Source organism: Varroa destructor, unplaced genomic scaffold (genome assembly GCF_002443255.2).
Source record: "Varroa destructor unplaced genomic scaffold, Vdes_3.0 BEIS01000007.1, whole genome shotgun sequence".
Lineage (NCBI taxonomy): Eukaryota > Metazoa > Arthropoda > Arachnida > Mesostigmata > Varroidae > Varroa > Varroa destructor.
Window position 1 is genome coordinate 21,551,393 of NW_019211460.1, and position 18,629 is coordinate 21,570,021.

At 41.6% G+C, this 18,629-nt stretch overlaps 1 protein-coding gene across 8 annotated transcripts in view; it reads left to right on the forward strand.

Moving 5' to 3' along the window:
• bbg (PDZ domain-containing protein big bang) overlaps positions 1 to 18,629 on the forward strand; it is a 209,318-nt gene that overhangs the window by 182,334 nt on the left and 8,355 nt on the right. For all 8 annotated transcript variants that reach the window (XM_086974818.1, XM_086974817.1, XM_086974815.1 and 5 more), the window contains 3 exons: positions 14,097 to 14,437; positions 15,786 to 16,177; positions 16,415 to 16,752. In XM_086974818.1, the coding sequence (XP_086830944.1) occupies positions 14,097 to 14,437; positions 15,786 to 16,177; positions 16,415 to 16,752 (1,071 nt within the window). The remainder of the gene's footprint in view (positions 1 to 14,096; positions 14,438 to 15,785; positions 16,178 to 16,414; positions 16,753 to 18,629) is intronic.

Consider the following 18,629-nt stretch of genomic DNA (forward strand, 5'->3'; position numbering starts at 1 on the left):
AACGAAGCGACGTTATAATTACTGTATTACTTTCGCATGTTCCAACATTGATGTCATGTTTAGTCTGCGACGTTACAGGGGTCGTTCCATTCAGCGTGTCGTTCGAACATCGTAGTCATCTTTTTTTGCCTAGCCATAATGTTCATAATATATAGACTCTATGCAGATACACAGAGAAGAAAATCAAAGAATAATTGAAATAAACAGTAAATACGGTAAATCATTTCGACTGATCGCTGATACTACGCCAACAGCTCATTGGACGGGTATCGCACGATGCCGATATGCTACTACGGTGGATTTTGTGCGTTAGCAGACATATAGCCGTAATTGAGCAATCTATAGTGGTTCTCGGCCACATCGAGCGGGATCTTAAAAACACAAAAATCAGTTAGAAGCCCCAGTTTCGCAGTTGACATGATCCATAATGGGGACCATAACAAACCGTTCCCAAGCTCAATCTAGCGTTTGCTAAAATAAGTTTGAAGAGAGTGCCGCTCCGGGTTGGACTTTCTCTTACGCCGTACTTTGGTCACACAATTTTTATCTAATGATAATTTATGTACGTCCCGTCAATTGAGTCCATTTGTTTTTTCCTTACGATGACATATATTACATACGTAATTAACAATAATATATATTATAATATATGTTATTCATGAGTCTTGAGAACAGTACAAATACAATATATATATATATATATATATACATATATATCCAGATACACGTTTGGCAAGCACGATTAAATGTCTTGAGATTTATGCCTGATGATTTCGCTAAGGACTGTTTCAGGTTGCTGGCTCCCAGTAGGAAAACAAGGAGTGCCCAGGCCTGGTTATGGCATTAAAAAAACTTTTGGTCCTTGATCGATTTTCGGGTGTTCTTACGGCTCACAAATTTCAACTCGCGAGTCTCTTTAGACACTTCTAGAAAATTTCTGGAATGCGTGCGGTCGGCCTCCTTGCTATAGAACCTCCGTGTGTCTCTATTGGTATGTCATAGCTCTTTTACCCTTATACGATATTTCTCTCGTCCTCGACATCTAACATTCTGATGTCTAGGAGTATCCAAAAATTTCCAAGGCGTCTTCAAAGCTGGCCTGAAGTTTGGTTATAGTTTGTAGAAGAGAGGACATGCCTGGTATGTCTGTAAGGGATTTGCCGGGCAAAGAGTGCTCGCTTCATTAATGCCTGAAGTCATCTGTGATGGCCGTTGGTGAACCGTCGCTTCCCTGCGGGGTGAGATTGTTGCTATACAGAACACAGTTTGTTCTCAATGTTTTCCGTAATGGGCATTCTAGATGTGGATACTCAGAGTACCTACTGTGCTGCGTTTTCTTTTCAGTGGTGAAGTAACTTCGAACTTACTCGGTGCTGCATAGACTTCGTCGTCTTTGCAAGTGCAGTTTTTGCATTGCACGTTTGAATGTTAAGGGGTTGTCTATTCTAAAAGTATTCCGCCACTAACGTGCACCCGTCCGAATCTTTTGAATCTCCGAATCGCTTGAAAAAATGCGCGTGTAAAGAAGTCGAAATGAATCGTTATAATGACGAAACTTGCAAAAACGAAAAGACGGTTACGCTTCTTGTTCTTGTCATTATTTTTGATACAGACGCATGCTTCGATCGACTCCGGTTTCTACCGACATAATTTTCTCTACTATAATCCTTACGTAAGGTACACGATATTTTGGTCTCAGTTGGTATATGTACGATTAACAATCGTTTAAGATTCAAAGAAACATGCACGTGCCCGTAGCCACGTTATCACCGGGTGCTCTGAAGAAATGGTCTTAGTTAACTGAAATTTTCAGAAGTTTTTTGTTGCCACAAAGCTCAGCAATTTTTCCAACCTTGGCTTACGGCAAACCATCGAATCTAGAAGAACGTGTTTTGCTTTTATTGGTGTTCATAGTTCTCTTGAATCCTTTTTTCTAAGTATCGTGCACGAAGACTACGTGAGATTTAGTTGAACAAATGTTCTTCCACCAACATTATGCATGAGGGTGCGATATTTACCAAGGAACTTCAGCACGCACATCGTAGATCCAACAAAATTGCTCCAACACGGCAAGCGAATTGCATCAACAAAAATCGATTTTTCTAGGAACGAATCAGCAGGTAAAAACCTAGGTGGGTGATGCCATTGAGCGACACCTTACGGCTACGTCTGCAGCTGGCGACCTTGACGACGTGTATTTTGAAAAACATACTTTCTTGACTCTGGGCGTCAGGCTTACCACTAGCTGTACTTACTGCCAAATAGATTAGCGGTCTGCCACCTGGTCTTCTTTTTTAAAGCTTGGTACTATAAACCGCTTCTCGATTGTGTTTCCTAAATCAATTACCTCGAGTAATTTCCTTGTCGTGATCTGGCTTCTAAACGATATAGTAAGATAATGTCTGGGTATCCATGCATTAAAACTCAGAGTTAGCAGGTTGCCTCTAAAATGAAAGGGTAAAACGTAGCGAACGTTTGGCTGACTTCTTGTTTGATTACATTGATTTCCCGTCGATATCAGGTATTGTTTCGCCGTCGCTTAAGCCCGCGTGTTTATAAAAGTACTTCCAACCCACGCGAAGTACTCGTATCTGGTTACGTGAAGAGTAACCGATTTTGTGTAAAAAGCATTTTGAGAGACCCGCTCTCATAGGACCTCAAAGATCTTAACTAAACAACTTTGCAAGTATCAAAATTGATTTGCTAGACTATCTTGGAGACATAACTCTCGACCATAAACGGTCTGTTAGACCCAAATATATACACACTGTTTGCATACGGCTACGCAAACTTAGTCATCCTGTGGCTGCGCGCATGGTTCGACTAGTTTTCACCGTAAAAAACATAATAACGGCGAAAGAAACTACGCAAATAGTCTCCGTCACCTCAATCATTATACCACTAACACGATTACGGTGACGACGAAAAGGATATTTTCGTTCAGATGCAAAACACTGAACATATACATAGAATGTTTATATTTGTTGGGAAAACAAGCAAAATAAACAGAACAATAATAACATTTATGACAGAAAAGGAGGCACTGAAAAACGAGACCAAATTATATGATCTTATGCTTTCAGTTCTTGCGTAGCGCAGATCACACTTGAGAACACGTGCAGTGGATGCAGGACCTGTAAGGTGAACTATTTCGTAGGCCGCATCAGTACAAAAGAAGAAATTTAAAAATATGAGATATAATGTAACGAGTGCAAACGTAACAGCAAAAAGAACGGAATCGTTATGCTATTCGCATTAACGCTAGCGGGTATAGGGCAAATCGTCAACAATAAAGTTATTGTCAAATATATTCAAGTATGGAAGTTCCTCGTCGTTTGCGGCGTTTGAACCAGCGCCTTTTCGCGTTTTTCAGCTGAAAGTTTAGCTACTCAAGCGAATATATTCAAACATAGGCTTCTAGAAGTGGCTGTTCGGAGGAGGCGAAAAAAAGGATACGATCGACATTAGCGGGTCGAAAAATAGTAGCGATAGAATAGTAACGGTAATTTGCGTAAGAGGAATTTACTCGTAGATGTGATATAGATTTTTATTAGTTAAGGGCGGACAAGCTAATTCTAAGGGCTGGCCAAGGCTCAAGTGATTATCTGGCATAAGAATCATTTTTTAAAGGCTCGTCATCGATAACGATTAATTGCACATTACGTGTTTTTAACGACTGGTAGTGTTATACCGAATTTGTGTTTGAAACCATTCATAACGGGCCACAGGGTGTGTAGCACTGTTTTGGAGATAGAATTGAAAGGCACTAGGACAAAAATGCCAACCGGATCTCGGACCAGTAAATCACTTCCTCAATACAGCTATATCAAACATCTTCCGTAGCTAAATGTTCTCACAGCCGGTTCCATTCAGCGGCGGCTGTTGCTCCAGCTATAGTACGACGCATGAGTACTCTACACTGGTCCCTCCACCCTTTTTTCAAACAAATAAAACAAAAACAAATTGAAGATTCAATTCGCAAGTGTTTTTAACTTAATTTCCTTCCGACGAGCAGTAGTTTCCTGCTCTATAGTCAATTTATCGGGATTCTATATAGACAAAAATATTTATAAATGTACAATCCCGATAAATATGTATCTTACCCAGACGTTGTCTATAAGCACCTTCAAGCATCTAGTTTTTGTGTGTATTAGCTTATACGATGTGCTTTAGTCGTTGCGGCCCGCCAACAGGGCTTGCCTTTCACTTTGCCCTCGTCGTTGCCGTTTGCGAGTCAAACACGGAACAATTGTCTTCGGCCTTTTGAACGCCCCCGGATCGATAACAATCAGCGCTTTCCATTGACGTTATCTCCACCGAAAGTACGGTCAGTTGTCCTATCAGATAGGATTGTTTGGTTTTGCCTCATTTCAGTTCGATTCCACTTCCAATTCAGATGCAAGGCTGTGATTGTTGCTGCCGTTCGTTAAGATGTACGTTTAGGGATACGTACACAGGCAAATGCATTCACCATTGCTTTAAGTAGAACTTCCTGCCGTTATTTTATAGGCTACACATATATATGTGTATATATATACCCACATACATATATGTGTCATTCAATTGAATTACGCTTAAATCGTTTATTAAAATTCGCCTTTTTGGATGATCGTTGTCGTTATGGATGTTCGACGCCAGGATGCTGCATCTCTGTCAGAATAGATCGGGCCGCGAGCTCTGCATTTGTAGCTTTATTGTTTTCCTAAATATACGTATTATTGTATATATTCGTTTGTACAAATCTGATCACTATATTGTTTTGGGTAATGGCTAAATAGCAACTACACAAAACATCCGTCTTGGTGATGATAAAAACAGGCCTTTGTTGCGAGACACATGACGAGCCATATTCAGCCACCCTATTGGTATGTTATTTAGTTTTACCTAACCGTATTTCGGCTTCTGAATAGTCCCTGGTTGACAAAATGTCGTATCGGTATTCTGACTTCCCATCTTTTTTGGCAAACTTACTGAAGAATTCAGTTTTATCCAGTCCTCGTGCCAGCAGAAACGCACGGACGAAGATCCGCGTGATCTTCAACTGGGTAATGGGCGTAGAGTAAATATTCGTCATTCTTTTGGTCAACGCAAGCTGAGTCAGCGTTCAGCGACCGGAATATGGTGCACCGTCGTCATTATTATTATCATTGGTATTATTAGGATGATCATCTTCGAAGTGATTGCGACCGTTGTTGACCTTTATCATACTTGGAAGCAGAAGCGCTCGTGCCAAATTTCTGCGCGGGATTTGTAGTATCTACTCGAAATTCAAATGGTTTTACTACGCGTGCTTACTTTATTTGTCGTTATTATTCTACAAACAATTTCTATACTGTAGATGCTGCCAACGATCGGCCTGCATACGGTTCGGGTACAGTATGACATTGTCAATGAGGTGGCTGTTTGAACTTAGCGCTGACGCCTTACTCGTTGGTTAATTTGTTTTAAGATAAGATAGCTGAAGCTTTTTGGATTGACTTTTTAAAGTACCTCAATATTTTTTTATCTCGTCCACAAATATTCGTTTTGTCAAGCCTGCTCCTTCGTGGTTTGCACATTGTTCTAACACCCCCAGCGTTCGAAAGCTGCAGATCCATATGGCTGGGTTAATTCCAACACGTTGACTTCTACTAATTAGTATGTTTTCGCTCTACAAGCGTCAAAAATACATCATATCATAATTTTCGTAGTCATAAATGAACAGCATTTCTGAAATTACCAGATTGCTATTTCTATAGTTGCAGCCCCTATTTGCCAGAACTAAATATATATATATGACTGCTTGTGATGGTCGGAACGGAAAATCGTTTAACAATTCATCGAGATGGCGCAAGGTGACGCGGGGTGTAAACACGGTTTACAGCCGATATCGCTATAAATCATAGACATCAACACTACGCATAAGGGAAATTGTGTTTTTGTTTGCTTAAGGCAGCGTTCAATGCGTGCTTGTACTGAGTTTATTTACCTACTACAGTTCTCTTTGTTTGCAGCATTTCCCGTGTGTTCGATTTTCAAGGCAATGCATTGCTACATGGCATCAATTATTAACTAATAGTATTTAGGTATCCTACTTGACACAACGACTACCACACAACCCCGCAGCCGACTGGTATCGGCTTTGTATTTTATTTTTAGCCTGCTCCTATTATACGTATGTGTCCTTGTGCTGTCCTCCTCTGAATTCTCATTTATTATTCCTAGGCCTTAATTTTATCCCACTCCAGATTGCATTTTTTTGGAATTACATACTTGTGAATTTCTGATTTGTTTTTCAGTACCTTGATTCTACTTTAATGTCAGAAAGCTTTTATGTATAAAATAAAATTCGTAAGTACTCTACGATATATAAGGTGGCATCGCATCAGGTCACTCTGGTCGAAGAGGAAAATATCTCAGAATAAGTTTGGATACAATTTCCTAGGATTGCAAATGGATTAGTTCTGGTAAGAGGAAGCTCGTACAGGGCAACGTGTCCCTCGTTGTTGTGAATGAACGGAGCTATCCCGTTGCTTTTACTGTCTGTCAGCGGCGTGCATTGTAAAGGGCAGCGCGGGGGTGGGGGGGGTCTGTGGAGGATTGTTTCGCCAATGGCCTCACTTCTTGAGCTTTTATTTCTCGATGACAGCTCCAAATATGAAAATAAGATTCTTTATTTCTCTTAGGCTCAAGAACGAAACATGTAAGCGCTCAAATAGATCGACAAACCCAGGGCCGTTGCCTTCCTGTCGACCCGTTTTAAAAGAACTGAGTATGGGATTGCTGTCGTCTTCACGGTGCTTCATGGGTGACACTTGACCACAGTCGTCTTGATCGTCTTTGTCGTTGTTATTGTACTTTATAATAAATTCACTCCATGCATTGGCGCGAGAGTAATAAGAGTAATGGTGCCCACTACGTCGACTCTGCTATTACTGATCGCGACGAATGAAAAGCTAGTCGATGATGAGTCTATTAGAAATGTATGAAAAGATAATGGTCATTCGTTTGACTACGAAAGTACGCTTATAATAAGGTAGCTCTGAACTTTTTCATCGGTGACAGATGCTGTTGCTGTTGTCATTTTGCTATTGCAAATGTTTCTGCTGGCACGTAGCTGTTGACGTGAGACCCCCACATCAGACAATATTAAAATGAAGCCAGGGGTCACCAAACCTTTACGCACAAAAACGTTACGGCCTCTGCCCATCCACCGGTGCGCTTACTTCGTCTATTCCCATTTCGATTTGCCTATTCATCCCTAATTCGTTTGTTCACTTCTTATTCCACTGTTACCATCAGGTTATCGCCTCGTCTTTTTTAAGCTTTCGGACAGACACCTTTTGTCTTCTGTTTCCTTTGGACCTACCTTGACTGCTATCATCTTCGTTGGCCCCGGTAATCAACATTGTCAGCTGTAAAGAACCTGTGAAGCAAACAAAATTCTCGCCGTTAGCAGAAGACCTTAGCTTCCTAATATATATTATATATATATATATATATATATATATATATATATATATATATGTATACAGACAACTGACTGTCTGGGTGCGCTTGCTGGGACAGATACAGTTGCCAAAGCGTTGCCTATTCCAGATTCTAGCAGTTGCTAAAGGTAAATGGAAGGTACACGGTTGCACCTACATACATCGGCTGTGCCATATAATTTTCGCAGCAGCTAGAGGTAAAATAGATTTTACCAGCTCAGATCTGGTGCCGCGAGCTGAGTGCATTGGCTAAAGCGTCACAGTATCAGAGACGCCCGAGTGGAAAGAAACACAATAGTTCGACAAATGACCCGCGGTGATCATCTTTGGTGTTGGTTAGCCGACTTCAGTCTGCTGCCTCGGCAAAAGCAAGTGGGGTCGTTTCCGCGACTTTAGCGAGTTTCAGTTGTCGGTTTTCAGATCTTACACGCTTCAATGTTGACCTCCGACCTCATGCCGGTAAAGCTGCTATAGAGCTAGTACGTTTTGTTATATTCTGTAATGTGCGATTCAGAGAGTCATCACTGCTGCTACGACTCCAAACTTTGTGAGCTCCTCCACTGGTTGACTCCTTATACATAGTGCTGGATGAAATCGTTCTTTCGCTGTGGACCCTACGGTTCCCTTCTCCAGTCATTTTTTCCCACTCTCATTACTGTCTTAGCACGGGCCAGCCACAAATAAAAAGCCCCTGCAAGACTACATGAGCGAAACCAGCAGGCAACAACAACAGCAATGGCGATGTTTCTCCCCTCGTCGCTCTGGACAGCACCAGCAGCATCTACCATCGCTGAACGGACATTCAGTTCCGCGTGCCACGTCCCACTCGCGAATTTTTATCGGTGGCTTACTTGACTTAGCAAGCTTAACTTGTTTTGTCATTCGTCTAGTTTTGTTTATGTAGTGTCGTACGGGTCACCAAATCACAGGGCTACCGAGCGACCACACAGCCAGGCAAACCCCGTCATTTTTTTAACTGATCAGCGTTAGGCAGAAAAAGCCACCGCCAACAACAGTTACGTTATTAGTTCCCATGTAACAATTGTACCATTTGTGACTGATAATAGTGGCCATCGTTACGTTCCTCTGCGAATTACTGCATCAAATACTCGCGTTATAGGTGACATTCAGAACATGATGAGTGGCACACCCATGAGCGGATCATGGGTGATTTCGTCGGTGCATAACTGCTACGATGGATGCAGTTATCCAATGGCAACTGGATAGCAGCATACTAAGTACGCGTTTGTATTATTATCATTTGAAGGCTTTTTACCAGAACGGTATTTCAACTGTGAAATGTTTGACGTTATGGGAACACCCGTGAAGAACTGATCCGACAGAAAAAGGACAGGTATCAGATTTTCTGCCAGCCTCAAGATAGTCACAGAACGTACTAGATTGATATGCGAGCACTCTGTGTTTGTCCTCGTTAATGTCAAATATCCCTTTTCGTAGATATTATTCCCCCCTATTGGAAAAGCAGATCTTATTAGCACCGCATGTAATTGGTAAAGGCAGAATTTGCCTCAGATTGCCTCACTCAAATGCCCTTCTAACGAAAGCGCCCTGAAAGATATATATATCGGTCTATGACAGTAAGCGCCATTTTTTTCTTGTACATAACTACCGCGCCTTTGTCAGGCTGCTGGTCAAGATTTCTCCAGTAGCATTACCATTACTTGTATTATTGCACTCATTTGCACTATAGTTGTTATTAATGTCATTGTTATTACTTCAGACACTTAGAGCACGCCGGCCATATAAACACAGTTTCTAGCTTTCTTGACCTTTCTACTAGGGGCCGGCTGCTTCTTGAAAGATCAGTCATTTCAGTCGTGAAATTCCATCTGTTTGCCTTCCGGATTATTATTTGAAACGTATCCATGCTACATAATTTGCGACCTACGACACTCAGAAAGTTAAATGATACATGACAAATGGTATCTGTTTTGTGAAGTGTCTTGTTTTCCTTTTATACATACTCTTATTAACACCAAACACATACGCAGAATTTCAGTCGCTGACTATTTTGATCCTGTCGTCGAGACGCCATTTACAAAAAAGTAAACATCAACTGCGCTGGGTTCAACACCGTGCATTTGCCCCGGATTTCAGTTTTATCAAATAAGCTAAGCATTTTTGCTCGACGCTACCAGCCATCGCTCTAATGTGGTTGTAGCGTTCGTCATTTTGCCCGGCAAATCTCTAGAATATTACTCCGTTCGTAATTCCAAAAGCCAAAATTTTATGACTATTTTTCAACATTTAATTTCCATTTCTCGTATTCGTAGGCTTACAAACGCCGAATATCAGGAGTCCAAATTAGAAGCGAGATGAAAAAGCGTAACTGATGAAAAATGCTACAAAAAAAAAAAAAAAAAAGAGAATTATTGGGAACAAGGTTAACGAAGCGTTACCTATTTTAGTCGCATGCTATAAAAGGGGTAAGGTTATTTGAACAAAGCACCCGCTAACATGTTTCAAAAGGAACTATTTCAAAAAAGCAATTACCGGTTAGAAGAATGTTTTTGTTATACAGCTTCATACCCGCCACCCATTTATCTTATGCCATAAGATGTGTTAAACATTAGATCGTCCGTTGCATTGCCCAATATTGCGACTTGTCCTGAACGACTTGCGTGCATATTTATATTTATGTACAGTAAAATGATTCGGTATGTTGTTTTTACTTTTGTTTAAATATGTTTTATCTAGTAGCTTTTATTAAGATAGTCAATTGTAGTATTTATCACTGTTGTCTTTATCTAATACTTAAAAGCGATCTAATTAACTATTAAACCACAACAATAGAACACAATATAATAATAGAATAATCTTATAATTATCATATTTGAGGAGATGGCGTCATAGCTACGTTATATTTTGCATATGTTTATCTATTTAATAGAAAACGATTGGTGTTTATGCAATTTCTTTTTTTATATAAGTATTTTTTAACGTCATTTATAAAAGTAAAAATACAATTCGATTTGGTAATAAGAGAATTATATATATTTTTAATGCATACACAGTTTGAATAACTATAACCTCGGTTTTTATTTACATATTGTTCATAGTTAAATCGTAAATAAACCTACATAGAGTGTCCATTTTTTCTACCATAGATATTGAAAATTATTAACCTAAAAAAAATAAATAAAATGTTCCACTTATTAATTACAATAAACTTTAAATTTTCGTTTCCCCCCAATCGGAAAAATATTGACTAGAATCAAATTTCGGCCAGTGTATTCGATGGGACTTCTTCGTCCAACATATTCATGTAGAAAGTAAGGCAAGTAAGCAATTGGCGCCAGCGACTGTACTCTGATAAAAAAATTCAATTCGCCCAATTCTTCCAATCGTGAACTAATCAACGGACCCAAGCCCGGATTACGTTCGCGATATGGAGAGGCTCTGCCGGTCATAGGACCGCTCGGAAATCCCGCGGCCCAAAATATGGCTCTGTTCAATAGGAATTCGGTCACTTCCCCGTCCTTTGATGGCAACGCAACCTTGCCTTCTGCCTGAAACGTGGTCATTATCAGAGTCTAGCGCGGGCTTGCTTGATCGACCTGAGAACGGTACCGTAGTTCATTTTTTTACCGTCAACATCACAAACGTTTGCGTTGCAGTTTGCCATGCCACTCCGGCTTTGAACCTCGAAATTGTACTTCAACAATTTCAGCACCCGTTGAGCCAACACTGGGTGGAGGTCTCGATGAATAGCTGGTGCTAGAACATATTGCTGTCGGTGGCCACTATAAACCGCCGCCCAGACAGGTATGGATGGAATTACTCCTAGGAAAATTATAGTCCACACAGCATCTGCATATTTGGTTTTCGACAAACTGCATTTTGTCTTGTGGGTTGGAAGTTGCCTACTAGCATACGTCACCACGCGCTTTTGATCAGCCTAGTACTGGGCAATAGAGACCAGCCCAGGCTTGAGGAAGTTCCACAACTAGCGAACCGTCCTGGGAAGTTTCAGGGCATCGTTAACGGCTGCTTTCTATGTTGGCAGAGGGCAAGCTATAAAATTTTTTTGCATAGCAAACAAACATTATGACGCTCTAACGCGTAAACCTACAGTGCTGAGAACAGATAACGAAACTGACGCATGTGTTTTTCAATTCCTTCGGAAGACTCTACAATATCTGCAAAAACCAAGGCTATTTAATATCGCAATTTACCCAGAATTCGTTACACTAACCGCTTGAACGTTGCCGGAGGCCTAGGCAGTCCAAAGGCGTCCTCTTAACTTGATACAAGCCGTACAGGTGCCGAATAATCACTTCTTATCCCTGTAAGTTATGCATGTAAGTCTGTCAATAAATGCTTGCCAGATCTAAGGCTGATACTCGGGTATGCAGTTGTATTCGGGAATTCGCAGCACGGAGAATAAACCGAGTCGAATCATGCCTTTTTTTTTTACAAGGACACCAGGAATGGGGAAAATAATTCTATCACGCCGACATCCAGCATCTATTGTACCTCCATCGCAATGCGGGCTCGCTGCGCCAACGCTAATCGGCAATGGGGGAGAAAGGGTATCACGTATAGGTAACCGATTCTGGCAGCTTGCCCGCTATTGAAGTATTGAAGCCCGCAAAAAAGCAAAACAACAAAGAAGACGTAGAACGTGACGGACTATACCTTGGCGAATCCCTCTTTGTCGTTGGTGCGCTGCAGTGTTTAAATGACTGGAAATTTGTCGTGTCCACGGAATTTTAGGCCACGACAGATTCCATGTGTTTATATATGGCGTTGTTGAGCATGAGAAAGGAGACTTGCTAGCACAGAGGCTACTACTTGAGGCGAGTCACGATGTGTTTCAGGCATTGTTAAACTAAATTTTTAAACCTGGATTGGCAAATGCCAAATGACAAATTGTGAACTTTTGTGAGATGGATGAATTTTTAAACTAGAAATTCCGCTTTTTGCACAGATGCCCAAAATGGTCATTCAACAATTCCACTAAAATGGCGCGCCCCTCAATACGGACTTCGGGCTATACACCCAGTGGATAAGTAAATGTACTAGAAACTTTTGGATCAGAAAGTATCGTGCGTTTTCGGGCCCAGTTTAACTGAATGCTGGTATACCCAAACAAGCCATATTTCGAGATCGGTTACCACAACCTTTCACTCACCCTCCGAACCTGTAGCCACTATGCTGTACAACTTATACAGTTACGCATGGGAGATGAATGAGCAACCCCGTTTACCCGGACTGGCGCCTTTGGTAAGCAGTGCTGCCAATACTTATTTCAACGCTTCAGGGGATATAAGCTGATCCGTCCTGGTACAAAAATAACTCGGACTTATTGTATCAAATGAAATGATCCCCCTGACAGGGTACTCCGCGAATAATGTGGTATTCCGGATTGTTAACGACCATATATTTCCACCTGATTTCTGGCGATCTTGAATTACCCCGTAACGCTCAAGGGTTACTGTTGCGCATCAACGAGCTCGACGCCCAGCTTGGCGATCTGCCCCTGAAGCCACACGTCGATGTATTCCAAAAACACGGTTGAGTCGGCGCTCGCCTAATCGTTGATATTCAGCACCGCCTGCACCAATCCACTCTACAACTCTGATGTCAAACTTTGACAGCGCCATCAGTTTCAATGACTCCTGGCGTCCGCCGGTCACAGTTATGGGCAGTTTACTGCTTGTGTTCTGCAACGTTAACACATTACATCGGCTCGTTAATCCCGTAGATCCGTCGGCTGGTAGCTGATTCTTCTCGTTATCCTCATCCGTACAGCGTCTAACTGCCTGAATCAAGGTACCGTAGAAAGTCGGGTTTGCCCCTGCAACGCAATTTATGAAAGCGATAGATTTCGCTCTTTTCCTGATATTAGACAAAAAGGAGTGTAGTCGTAATCAAGCTCCATTAACGCAGTTAGTCCATCCGGACCAGTTTTTTTGATGAAGCTCTCAAAAGATGTTCCTTCCACCCCCATACGTCTGAAGAACTTCCCTCATCCGACCAGGGCCGACCTCATCCGAATAACGCTTGTTCGGTTTTTGTTTGAAAAGCTCTTTACTTATCTGCCCTAGGCAAGATTTTTGGATCGCACCACACCAAAACTGGGCCACGTAAATAGTATCAACTTGGTCCTTGAACCAAGTTGTGCGGTCGCCGGACCCACAATCCCTTGTAGCCATTTAGACGGTTAACCGCCTATTTATCGTCAAAGTCGTGAACTCCTGCCCCCCCAAGCTTATGCTGACCCTCCAAAAGGCGAACTTGATCGTTTATTCCCTCCTGTTTCGCGATTCCTGCACAGCCATCAAATTTGTAACATTGGCGAGTGACTGACCAGCCGGCTAAAGGGTATTATGTGTCCACAGCCGGAACCTGAAACGCATACATTTTAACAACATACATATTTATGTATATGCGGAACAGTCCTATTACGGCAATTTCTGTTGCGGTTTTCCAAGAAATCCAATTCCGATTAATGAAAATTCATCCTATAATAAAGAACATGTTAATATTCTACGTGAATTGTTACCAACAGAATCATTCCCCGCCTCTGGGAGGTAACATGTACACATTCAGCTATTCCAGTCTTTACTTATTTGTCTGTGTTTGCACAATTTTAATTCGTAGAGTCTACAGTTGTCGCCGCGAATGCGAGTAACACGCTTTCGGATGGCCGCACTTCCGTGGCCGCCCATCCCCCGTCGAGTCACGTCGTCGGCAGCCGCCACGAGCTCTCCCCCGAAATAGACCTTCTGCAGAAAACAGAGGTCCAGCAAGAAAGTTTGACCGCTCCGGAGCAAGAAACCGAGCAGCAGGTTCAACAGCAGGAAGAGTGGAAAGACTACGACGACGTTCAGCTTTTGCCGAGTCAAGAGAGAGAATCGGATATAGTTCGTCAAGCAGAGCCCGCACGTGAAAACTCTTTTACAGGACACGGAACCGTCGAAGACAAGGTGGAAAAGACGCAGGTATGATCGTTATTTTTGAAATGCTTCATGTGCATTATGCGAACAAACATGTGAGTTTCGAGGAGAGCGAGGGTGTATTGAAGAGAACAAAAGACTTTTACAATTTTTTGAAGTATTTTTGGGGTAAGGTTTTGAGATTATACAGGAGTGACTTGCGAAACAGTACGAGAACTTGAGCACTCCGTAAGTAAGTTTCATGGCAAGAATAGCTAGCAGCCTTTGAATGGGGTTATTTTTTCTACAGGTAGTAAATGAACTTAGCTTCCAAGGGTAAAAGACAGAATATTACAATATCCTTTCTACCTCATTCTTAATAGCAGTCGCATTATTCAAGAATCCCATATTTACATAGGCTTAGTTTCAATGTATATTTACTAAAGTGACATGTTTGTACTGCTACAACATGTGACATAGGTTTACTAGGTACCGTCGCTGGTTCTGGCTGAGTTATTGCCATTTCGATTTGAAACTAAAGGAACAAAATTGATCCTGTCCTGAGGTGATACGGTGGTTTGGCTGATCTTTCTGCGTTACCAATGCACTAAGTTCCCTTAGAAATTGCAATTTCAATCAATTAACTTAGTTCCATTGTTACATGTTACGTCAGTTACGCTTGACACGTGCCAGTTTTGATGTTACAATATGTACTGCGTACTCGTTGTCTCATCGTTGCTGGACTATAGCTACCAAATACTACATAAATAAAAAAGTAGCCATTTCATGTTAGCTACGCAGTATAGTAAAATTTCGATTCTATAGCCGAATATACTGACGGTCTGTTTGTATGATAAGAGTTCATTGACTGGTATATTCTAGGCTACTATCACTATGAGCTATGCACAGTCTAGTACTTCATGGAGAACACGTATTCAACAAACGGATACTGGCATATCCGTTGCACTGTTTTAAAGCAATGGCTTTTACCTTATTTAAAGGGATACAAAAGTCACCTCGTTACCGATTGAAAACACCGAATAACCGAATCCGGTTGTTCTTCCAAAGTCTTAATTTTTCATCATTGTAACATTATAAAAGCTATAGCTCTATAGTGAGCACGAGAGAATTTGTGTAGAACTGCAACTTTTAACATAGCATTATGTTAGCTAGCTGCTTATAATAATGTTTTATTTTACCAGCTGCGTCTACTCATGGAAAAAATAATATCGGATGAGAAATGAATGTTCTAAAGACGCTAAACTACTACCTTTACACTGTCCTGTTTTGATCATGAAGTGTTGGTAGGCAATAGTGATCCATTACAGGAAAGAAATTGCTCATTAATTCTCGTCTAAAACAAGTCTAAAACTATATTCACATATAGCATTATTATGATCCATATATTTTTTAGTATTTCACTAGAAATCTTGATCAAGTTCAAAGTGGAAAACCAAAGGAAGAGGTCAAGATGCTAACGACAGCGGTGAGATTCAACGGGAACAACACCACTACTGCTGGTAGTCGATTGCCTCCGGATGGCCACGAGTTTCCTTCAAGCTTTACCGAAGAACCGACAGGTCTCGACATAAGTAACATGTCTATTCGAGGCGGTTGGAAGGACGCTTTCCGAGGTCACAAATCGGTGTCCGTCGACGATTCTGGCGTCTTCTGCTCGACGCCATCTTCCGACGAAAGTCCATCACCCACACACAAGTCACCTTCGCCGTCTTTCTCCGCTTCGCCGACGCATCCGGAGAGTGCTCTCCTCGCTAATCAATACCAGTCACCAATCAATGGGGACAGGCACGTAGAAACAGTTCATTTCCAATTTAAGATTCTTTTTCGTATAGTATATATATATGTATAATTTTTGTCATATGGCAGCTTCATACATTATAATGCAATCATATCTGCATTGTATGTGTTGAATTGGTGCGTGTGTGTATCTATGGTAATAGTTGTTGGTATACACCTTTAGTAGCCCTGTGAGATGTATACTGGTACTGAGCAGGAAAGCGTTTTACGTATTATGCATTTTAGGCGAGGTTCAGTATCCTCAGTGTACTCTAAGTATCGTGAGGCTTCACAGAAGCGCTATTGCGGGATGCTTATGTCTATGTTGGAACCATCATCCGAGCCCAAACCCAAACTGAAAGGCCTCGTGCTATCCAAATCTGTACCTCCAGCTCCGGCAAGTTCTAAACTACTTCCCGTTATCATAACAAGCCCAACTGTGGCAAAAGTTGACAGTACTCCGGTCGTGGCCCAGCGAGCCCAGAAAGCGCAAAGTTCGCGACCACTTGTAGAACACAGGAGTTCGGCACCACCCCTTTCGTCAGTATTCCGAAAAAGTCTCGGATTCAACGAAGTCAACGAATGTATGTATTGAATAATAAACGAATTGTTTTTTTCGTATTGATTATACTAAACATTGTTGTTGAGTAAAACACTGTTAGCAAGCACAAAATGTCGCTTCTCTAAAATTCAGATTACAATAAGTTATTGTACAGCTCGTTCCTATTCTCTCTCGAAAAATATCAAAAGGCGGTCATTAGAGATAACTGAAGTTCTGAATACTACTATCTTAGTATAATGATGTTCTATATTTTTTTCGCAAACAGTTACGGTATACCTTCTATTTTCTTCTAAATTTCTAAATATTTTCCCCTGTAGTACATAGCATTTGTTATTTTTCTGTTGGTTTCTGTCGGTTGGTACCGTATATTTAGGTAACTTTATTCTTTGCTGTGGAGTGCGTCTTTGAAGATTACTGCACCATATTTCTACACCTTTTAAATCCAAAGTCGTCTCTTGATATCTCCGTACATATTCCTCACTCATATACACGCGTACATGATTACACAGGTTTACTTCTACAAGGGTCCTACTACGCTGTAGTATGCATTGCTTAGCTGTTTCGATCCTGTTAACGCAGTCATTCGGCCATATTCCTTCCGCAGCCGTCTTCTCAACCCTTAGCCAGAATTCTTTCTCAGCAGGACTACTGCTGACCTATATGTTTCTATATGTCTTTAGGTCGATTCTTAGTTTTGCTCTATCCAGTACAGTTCCTTCATGTGCGATACCTACCGATACGATCTTACTAGGAACTGGCTCATACTCTAGTCTGCTCGCCGACCCTTCTTCTGGATTTATCTGTTCAACAAAATGCACTTTCCCTGAGTTCGCCTTCAACGATTCCGTCAGTTAGCGGCGGTGGCAATAGCAGTACCATTCAACACGAAAGCTCTTGGATGTCTTTGCCCAATGGGTTCTGCTGTTCAGGAAGCTCCGGCCCAGTAGCGGAGGAATGATAACATACCTTATGTTTGAGTGTCCCAGCCTGAGCGACGCATCATCGATGTTCTGGATGGAAAAACCGACGGGTCCTTTCCTTCAAAAGATTATCGTTGGCGAATCAGTTATGGAAGCTGGCGTTCGACGATGTTACTTTGTACGGATGAACAAACTAACTTTATGGAGAACTGGTGGGGACAACGCACGGGGCCGCTGTCACGCTAATGAAAACGAACTCAGCCTCAGGCGCGCGATCTCCATAATGGTTTTAGACAGCCGGGGCTGCCGTGGCCATAATATCAAAATAGAAAAATACCCTTCCTCGTGGATGGAGATCGCTGGAGAGTGGAGAAAGGGCAGTCAGAGTCGGTACTGTGCGATGGGTAGTTTTCTCGCTGCCAGATAGAGGGGTTGGCAGCATAGAGAACTCTTAAGGAGTTCTCTGGTCGTACACCTTCGACAACGTTCCGCTCATCGACGATTGTCGTCTAATGTGAACGGCGGCCAATCATGACTCCGACACTTGACAGCATTATATCGACAGTAGTTGAAGCGGCGTTTTGCGACGAATTTGAGCGGGCGCTCGATTTTCGTTGTACAGTAAACGATCCGTTAATTTACGCAATACGAAAACGTCAGTTGCTACTTGATGCTAAGCCATCAATGAGTGAGAGTGCGGCTGTGAGTGAGATTATTAAAGGACTCCCGCAAGAGAAACGTAGCGCGTTCGAGACTAACGTCTACAATAACTTCCATGATTTTACGTCTGATCTCATACGAATTGATTTTGGTGCGTTGAGTTACATTCGATGGATTATTGTAAGGCTTATTTTTCATTTGTAAGAGTATGTACTTGTGTTCATGCACCGACAGTTGCAAGCGGGCATTCATTAACGAAGAGGTTGCAACGTCTATGATCAATTGAAAATAATTTATCGATTAAGATTGTATAGCGGTC